At 36.6% G+C, this 9,326-nt stretch overlaps 1 protein-coding gene across 4 annotated transcripts in view; it reads right to left on the bottom strand.

Moving 5' to 3' along the window:
• The window catches only part of LOC122093920 (putative pentatricopeptide repeat-containing protein At3g13770, mitochondrial), a 10,451-nt gene extending 1,442 nt beyond the window's left edge, over positions 1-9,009 (bottom strand). The window contains exons 1-3 of one of the 4 annotated variants that reach the window (XR_006144599.1): positions 8,293-9,009; positions 6,112-7,729; positions 1,007-1,141 (exon numbers count right to left, since the gene is read on the bottom strand). Coding sequence is in view for 1 of the 4 variants with exons in the window: in XM_042664470.1 (XP_042520404.1) it covers positions 6,336-7,780; positions 8,293-8,761 (1,914 nt within the window). In the remaining 3 variants the exon portion in view is untranslated. Of the gene's footprint in view, positions 1-1,006; positions 1,142-6,006; positions 7,781-8,292 lie in introns of those variants that run through there. The other 3 variants (XR_006144596.1, XR_006144598.1, XM_042664470.1) reach the window with 3 other exon arrangements.
• Between the last annotated feature and the right edge of the window lie 317 nt (positions 9,010-9,326).

Raw genomic sequence — 9,326 nt, 5'->3', positions numbered from 1 at the left:
GGGATAACCATCCAATTTGAAGGTTTCGTAAAAAGAATGTACTTTTAATGGCCTTAACTTCTGATCTCAATTTCTTCTTAGAAATCAAAATGAATCATTTACATTATCTCAACCTATTGGGGACAATTGATATAAGTCAATTAAAGGCAAACTATAAACCAATTTTTTAAGGCAAAATTTCATCGTTTCAAAAGTCAAAATACAATTTTTTTTCCTTAGAGGAAAAAAATGTTTTTTTTTATAGGGCCAAACCAATAAATTTTGTTCTTTTAGGTAATCACTTTTTTTTTTTTTTTTCATAAACAGAGGCCTATATATATTTCCTTAGAAAAGGGCAATGAATAAATTTGCTCATAACTGAAAATGTTAATAAATATGTACCCAGAATTTTGTCATGGTTCTTCAATTGCTTCAACTTTGTTTCAGTAAGATTTTCAGTCTTTTTCAATGTTTTTAGTCCCTTTTTTTTTCGGTAAAAATGCTTTTAGTTCTTGAGTTTAGATTTAGGGTTGTCATAAAAAGTTAAAAGTTACCCAGTGAACAGAAAATGCAAAACCTGAGCATGGCAATATAAGACAAATGCACATACTGTTCTCAGAGACACAGAGTAGCTGAAATGTCAAAGCTTACAAGGCATACTTACTAAGGCATATCAACAGAAATATCTGAAGGAATGCGGTAGTGCAGATTGATTCTTTATACGCAACCCAAACCCAAGATGGTAAATGTGCACCCAAGAGCTGAGATCCTGAATATAAGTGATCTCCGATGCAAACATAATGGACTTCCACCCAGATATTAATGTGACCAATAATACTGTGATCTTTCACTAGAAAAACAGATAATTATGATAACTACAGATTAAATTGTGCTTTATTTCAGAAAAGTTTTCACATGTTGCACCTGTATTCAAGAAAAACTCTCTTCCATGATAATAAATTTAATGACAAAGCATCCGAAAAACATGTCTTCCATTAAAGCCTGAAAGTGCAGGAGTAATGCATACCCAAAGAATATACCAGGAAGAAGTAACGCGAGCTAATACTGGAAGATGAAAAAAGAGTCCTTTAGCTCAAAGATAATGAATGATTCAAGCCGAGTCTTCATCTTACTTTCTCCCAAAATATCCATCAAGGTCAATCTGGTTAACATTTACCACAATATCCATTTTAAAATCAGTGTAATCAACCATTCTCATCCATTGCAATCAGAAGGCAACAGTACAAAGTTTAGAACTTCAGATTTCAACTCAACTCAAACTACACCTTACTCTAACAAAATGTGGCATGGCTACATGGATTTGATTTCACCATTCAAATCTATCCAAAGCCATAGGTGTTGTCAAAGCATGCACACTGCTTGACTGAGAATATCATTTTTCTCATGAAATGAACCTGAGAATTTAACATCTTTGAACAGTTAACAGTAATGAGAGACTAAAAGTGGAGAACACAAAGGAATAAGAAATAAGCTCAAACATCAAATCTAGAGAAGAAAATAAAACTGAGGAAAGAAAGTAAAAGAAAAAACCCTAGAAAACTTTAGTGCCATAAACCTTACAAAGTAGCTTTCATGTGAGATCTCAGGAAGAAATTTGAGAAGAGGATGAATTGAAATCAATTGTCTCTGCCTTTTGGGTGGAGAAGTATTTCAGCCTTTCATGTACCAATCAATAAATCTGAGCCTCCCACCAGCCTTTAATGAGACGAGTTAAAAGTCACCGGTTTAACTGGCTGTGTCCCATTTAGATTAATTAATTTGATAAATATTATGTAAAGAGAGTCCGGTACACAGTTGATAGTTATTAGCATAAAAGAGCAAATATACTTAGTATAGGAACAACTAGATGCAATTGTTCAACTGGATGTCTCAGAACATTGTACCGATATCTATCTAGTTCTTATAGGGGAGCGCACCAATGAATTGGAGGGCAGCAAGGTCATATCATGTGAGGAGTAGAGAGATAAACACAGGTGCTAGACTTTCACATCTGATTCCCCCAAAAAAGAACTTTTTCCCATACATATATAATATATATATATATATATATATATACTCTATAACTCTATAAAAGGACTTACTTGTGTTTTTTGGCAAACTTTACCATCTAACCCAAATGCCCCCATTTACTACTTAAATTACGACTAATACCCCTATTTAACATCTCTCCATATAAAAAAATAAAAAAAAATAAAAATAAAAATTCTCCCCTATTATAATTATCCACTAGCCATAATTATCTCCCTCTCCCTCTCTCTTCCCTAAACGTGGGGGAGAATTTAAAAAAAAAAAAAAAAAAAAAACTCTAAATGTGGAGCGGAGAAATTCTCCCCTTCCCCACTTGTAACACCTATATTCACTCCTATCTTAAAGTCACCACTCTCTCACATTAATTCTCACCACTCTCATTCACGTTCACATAGATCCTCAAATGGATATATATATATATATATATATATTCAAGTGCTTGGATAGATTGCAGCAGTTTTCTGTGGCCGATTTCATGATATGCTATTAGGTTCTAAAGTTGCAGCTTTGAGTTAGACTTCTCTCATATTGTAGCTTGTATGTTGGAGAATTCCTCGTGGTTTCTGATTTACTTGCATTTTGTATTTAAGGTTGGTTTCTCTCTTTTTCCAAGATCAGCATGTCCTTCCAATTATCCAAAACACCTAGCCTCTTTAAATTTCTTGTTAGCAGCCCTCGTCTTGTTCCATCTACCTAGCTTTTCATGACCACTACAATTTCTCTTACAGGAAAAATGACAAATATTGACAAAATAAAACAACTAAAGCCTTTCCAAAGGGATTAGAAGGTAAGGGTTGCCGTAGTTTACATATTACGAAAATGATAACGGTTCTGGAACCCTACAAAAGTTAGTACTTATGGATGATGAGGTATGTTATCGTATTTTAGCTTATTAGAGGGAAATGGTAATATCAAACCCTAATTTATGAGAAAGTAATATTTACGCAGGGGACTCGAATACAAGTTGTGATGTTTAATGAAATCGTTGAGAAATTCAAGGACACACAAAATACGATAACATACCTCATCATCCATTAGTACTAACTTTCGTAGGATTCCAGAACCTTTATCATTTTCGTAATAACAACAACTCAAATTAATTCTCCAATTAAGAAAAAACAATAACAAATAATTAAATCAGGCTTTTATGATCGAAGAGAAAAGGTGACAACAAATTCTAACGTGTTCTGAAACCGATTACAACTGATTGTAGATAAGATGACTGAAGCGGCTAGGCGTTTTGGATAATTGGAAGAACACGCTGATCCTAGGAAAAGAGAGAAACCAACCTTAAATACAAAATGCAAGTAAATCAGAAACCACGAGGAATTCTCCAACATACAAGCTATAATATGAGAGAAGTCTCACTCAAAGCTGCAACTTAAGAACCTAATAGCATATCGTGAAATTGGCCACAGAAGAACTGCTGCAAGCTATCCAAGCACTTGAATATATATTCATTTGAGAATCTATGTGAATGTGAATGAGAGTGAACGAGAGTGGTGAGAATTAATGTGAGAGAGTGGTGACTTTAAGATAGGAGTGAATATGGGTGTTACAAGTGGGGAGGGGGAGAATTTCTCCGCTCCACATTTAGGGAAGAGAGAGTGTGAGAGAGAGAGAGATTGTGAGAGATAATTATAGAGAGATTTTTTTTTTTTTTAAATAATTATGAATAGATGTTAAATGGGGGAGAATTTCTCTCCTCCACGATTAGGGAAGAGAGAGATAATTATGGAGAGAATTTTTTCTTAAAATAATTATGGAGATGTGTTAAATGGGTTTTTTTTTAAATTCTCCCCCACTTTAGGGAAGAAGAGTGAGAGGGAGAGAGAGGGAGAGGGAGATAATTATGGATAGTGGATAATTATGAATTATGGAGAGTATTTTTTATTTTTTTTTTAAATATGGAGAGATGTTAAATGGGGGCATTAGTCGTAATTTAAATAGTAAATGGGGGCATTTGGGTCAGATGGTAAATTTTGCCAAAAAACATAAGTATGCCATTTTATAGAGTACATAGATATGTATGGGAAAAGTTATATCACTCTCCTATACATATATATGGGAAATTTCTATCAAGCCCCTATACTTACCCTACGTTTATTCACGCTCTCCCCTATTCAACCTTTCACATCTGATTCCCCCAAAAAAGTAAACTATGACCTCTCCCTTCTCCGTTGATATCAGGTGAGAAGGAGAGGTAGGAGTTTACTTTTTTGGGGGAATCAAATGTGAAAGTTTGAGTAAATGTATGGTATTTATAGGGAAGTGATAGAAATATATATGTGCTTTACAGGATTTACTCACAAGAATCAATAAGGAACTGAATACAGAAAGAAGAGGCAAGAATGGAAAAGAATATCATTATGATTGATACGAACCAATCAATCAAGCGTTCATAATGAATACAGTTTAAAAGCGGAGAACAAAAGTCTGAAGTGAACATTTAGTTCTAAAAAATAAAATAAAAACTCACACAGAGGCAATGAAAATTTCTCAACAGAAGAAATGAGATCATGACCTTAGGCATCAACAGCTCAAGTTTCTACAAGAAAAATGTAAAAGCACCATTCCAATCATTATGTACCCAAAAAGAAAGGCTATCATCAGCATATCCATGACTGAAATAATAATACAGCTGTGAACAGAATGAGAGACCGACTTATTGCTAACTCCGTATTTGCACTCAGGGTTCAAAGAAGGCCTGCTGGCCTACTATCCAGATGCCTCAGTATGCAATTGATGGTGCACCTTGATCAGTAACCACAAATGATGCACCAGCCGAACAGGGCTATCAGGCAAACTGGATTAAGAATGGAGCAATAGCCTTTAATTTTAAGTACCCAATGGGTTATATGGGTCATGGACTGACTATTTTTGGGTTTTCTATTTTCTATTGTAAAAGGTCAATTCTATAAGCCCAAGTGTGAGAGATTTGAGTTCTACAAGAGATCAGATAGTTTCTAATTTCTATTTTCAATTTTCTAGAAGATTTAGGGTAGATTGGGTCCATATTGAGTGACTAATTTGGATTGTTTCTACTTTGTTTAAAAACTGTTACTTCTAGTTTTAGAAACTCTAGAAGCTGTTGAAAGTTTCTATTTTCAGATTCCTTGGTTCCCCAGTTTAGAAATTTAGGAACTTTCTAATTTGTGAGTTGTGTTGAGAATATAAAGTTGAGGGTTAGTGAATCTAAAAATTAGTGGTTCTGATATTCCATGTAATACCGATTTAATTGACGAAAGGTTTGGCTTCAGCCTTTGGATCTGTGGTGATTCAGTATGCTCCCTACCATGGTGATTCAAAAGGTCCATGACGGTGATTTCAGGAAACCCTTGGGGATGATTCCAAGGTTGGGGTACTGATGGTGATTCCAGCCATACAGATCAAGTGGTGCCCCCTTTTTTATTTTTTCTTTTCTTTCCCCCAGTTATATATTAGTTTCAGTTCATCAGAGTTTTCTGGTTCTACACCTGTTTGAAGACTATGTTTTATTAATTATTTAACCAAAAAATTTCAAAATCCTGTCATTAGATATCATAAGTTAGAATCTGAATTTGTTAACTCAGTCCACAAGAGACGCATAAAAAAAACATATAGATCTCATGGATTACTGATTCCAGATTTGATAACGGATAGGTCCCAATTGATTCAAGGCTTCAACCAAGGTTAGGTCAGTCAATCCATAGTACAATCAGACCTTGCCAGTGGATGGCCGATCAACAGAGTATTATACCATTTCAACATTTCCAGAAAAGAAGAATCTCAACCCATATTATAATGAATTAGAACAAACTTATATTTTTTGTAGCAATTTCAACTAATTATAGTCAATTTATGTAGATTTAATTAAAAAAATCTCCAAAAACCATTCCTACCTCAACAATAAGCTTGCTTATGAGTTTATATAAGAAAATGCAGATTGTAGAACCATCAAATAAAGAAGAAAGGAAAAAGACCAATGTGACACATCAATGAAGAACAATTGAAATGTGATTTTTTTACTAACATATCTAGACCAATTCACTACTGAAAATACCATAACCATGAAAGCGGCAGGATTCACAGAACCCAACAGACCTGATACTCATTGCAGGAAGGCAACTGAATGGTATATCTGAAACAACTGCCTTCCCTTTAATTCTCCTTCCCTCTGAGCTCCAGTTTGACTACGTCTGAAATTCTGGATTCCAGGGGTTCTGATTTCTTTCCCAACAATAGTAGCCTTAAATTTATATTAAAAGGACCTCACTACTTAGGTTTTCCCAAAGCAACAGAAAACTTTGGTAGCTTGTGAAGAATCGTCACCAGTAATCTCCACAAGAGCATGTTCCTCCAACAATGTGATGAAAACGGTTACTATCCCTAAGGGATACTTCTCTTAAATAATCCTTCGATACGAACTTGGCAAAATTATGACAATCCACGCAAATACGAAGATTTTTCATGATCCTGATAGGAAGCCCTGGAGGAGTGACAATCATCCCAAATGCCAGGGCCAGTTTCTCACTGTGGCCTAGAAGTATCCTCTCCTTCTGCTCCTCATCCACATCATACAAGACACAGCTGAGATCAGGAACGTAACCTGCTTCCTTGATCTTCTCAGACAATTCCTTCACCTTTGCAAATACCTCTTCCTTTCTTGGGTGGGACCGATCACTGGCATGGAAACTATGTACTGTCCGCCCTTGCTTGATCCAACTTCGCCCTGGCTCCTTTGTCACAGACTTCTCCATCATCAACTGCCTCAACATGGTTACATCTTCCCATCTTCCCGCAGAGGCATATAAATTTGAAAGAATAACATAGTTCCCGGCATTTTGTGGCTCAATTTCAAAAAGACGCTGAGCCACATACTCTCCTACAGGAACATTAGCATGAACTCTACACGCCCCTAAAAGTGAACCCCAAATAGCCGCAGTTGGTATAAATGGCATCCGTTCGATGAAGGACAAAGCCCTATCTACTTGTCCAGAACGTCCAAGTAAATCAACAACACATCCATAATGCTCTATCTCTGGCTCAACTCCATTTTCTGCACTAACCAGTTCTTCAAAAATACTCAACCCTTCATCAACCAGGCCCCCATGGCTGCAACCTGATAAAACTGCCATGAAAGTTACAGTATCAGGCTTGACTTCATTTTCTTTCCTCATCATCCTGAAAAGTTCAACCACCTCTCTTCCTAGCCCATGCTTACCGTATCCCACGAGCATTGCATTCCATGAGATGACAGTTCTCTCAGACATCCCATCAAAAACCCTTCTTGAGTAAGTGAGGCTTCCACATTTTGAGTACATATCAATCAGAGAATTCTGGAGAACCACATAAGACAGCAGTTCTGACCGGAGGACCCTATTGTGGACTTGTCGGCCATGATCCAATGCAGCGAGCCCAGACAATGCAGTTAAAACACTAGCATAGGTCACATAATTCGATTCCATCCCTTCCTTCTGTAACTGGCGGAATAATTCTAATGCCTCTTCATCAAGACCTAGTTGAGCATAGCCAGCAATGATTGCAGTGCAAGAAACAACATCCCTTTCGGGCAACCTGTCAAAGACTCTTCGTGCTTCATGGATTTCACCAGATTTGGCATACGTGTCAAGAAGTGAGCTCCCAACAAATATGTGTGATTCAAAGTTCCTCTTGATTATGAGAGAGTGAATTTGCCTACCATGGTTCAAGCCACAAACACCTGAACAGGAAGTAAGTATTGTCGCAAAAGTGAACTCATTTGGCAATGTACCTGCAAGAATTTTATTTTATATGACTGCATGAAAATGACACAGTATAGCAAAAGTGAACCCATCAAGAATGACCTTTTCTCTCAGCTACCAATCTTACTATTCAATTTCTCTTCAACCCATTTACAAGTTTCAGCCTAGCATATCAAATGGATAAAATCCCATTATTGTATTCTGCTATTCCCAGGTCAAAGACTTGGCAAGCTGCTTGGACTTCAAGGCCACAGTCACCTAATTTGCTAAAGCACTAGTCGATTGAGAGTCAATCACTTGGGCAAACTTAGTGGAAACACAAACCTATAACACTGTCAAGTGTCAACACCCTAAAATGCAACCTTAAAATTTAGGTCAGCTTTATGAAGATATTTAAAGAAAATAAAGGGAAAAAATGGTCTTACTGTAATGAAATAAAAACCCACCTACACCAATGCATCGGTATTTACAACCGAGTTCATAATTTGAAACTCTTAGATATTCATATTAAATGTTTTGGACCATAAAATCCTATGAATACCTGATCTTAACATCTGTACAAATAGATCCAAAGCTTCAAATGTATATCCTCGCTGAGAATAAGCAGAAATCATAGCCGTCCAAGAAACAACATTCCTATCAGGCATTTCATCAAGCACTTGCCTTGCATCATTAAGACAATCACACTTAGTGTACATAACTATAAGCCTGGTTCTGAGATAAACAGGAGGGAGATAACAAGTTTTTATCATGTGGGCATGGACTCTCTGGCCCTCTCTAACAGCTTTCAGGTTCACACATTGTGTTAACAAAGAATCGTAGGCTTCGAAACACATCTGTTCCCCTTGAATTGCCATCTCTATCAGGGCATCTTTTAAGTGGCCTTTGATGCAGAAGTGTTTTAGATTTGAAATTGGGGGGAAATGGGAGGTTATTTGGGTGGTGAGTGGGACAGAGAAAGAAGTAAAGCGGTTTTTGTGAAGGAGGACGCAGGTGGTTTTCCAGAGCATTTTCAGCTCCTAACAGCGGTAACTTTGAGACATTGAGTTGGCTAATAGCCCCGAGTCTGTATTAAAAGTTTAAAACCAGGCTAGCGCTAAGTAGGGCCTTTACTACAGGGATGGGTCGCTGCTTTGTCGCGTGACCCCTGCTCCAGTGGGGATTTTTCATTTTGTGAGAGGGCTATGCGGTCATTTCATGGGAAGTTGTGTGATTTGTGTCTGAGCATAGTGAGACATTGGGAGGTATGGGGCTAGATGGCATTTCTAGCTAGTGTTAACAAACTCTGCGAAAAAAATCCTAATTACAACAATTTGGTAACAAGGAAGGAATGTTTCTCTTTAAATCCTCTGATATCAGTGTTTCTTGTGTTGGTTTAGGCCTATTGATACCATCTGTTTCTCATAGAATTTTCATCTTGAAGCTTGTCATTGGCATTGCAATTGTTTGGATCTTATTAATCATAGGATTGGTGGTCATATATATTCTCTAAGTGACCAAATTCTATACTATTTCATCATTAAATTTGGATAGAGAGGAATTTTCATTGGAAATTATGAGTCTTTCTATGTTGAT

This window comes from Macadamia integrifolia, chromosome 11 (genome assembly GCF_013358625.1).
Source record: "Macadamia integrifolia cultivar HAES 741 chromosome 11, SCU_Mint_v3, whole genome shotgun sequence".
Classification (NCBI taxonomy): Eukaryota; Viridiplantae; Streptophyta; class Magnoliopsida; order Proteales; family Proteaceae; genus Macadamia; species Macadamia integrifolia.
This window is presented reverse-complemented; position numbering and strand designations above follow the sequence as displayed.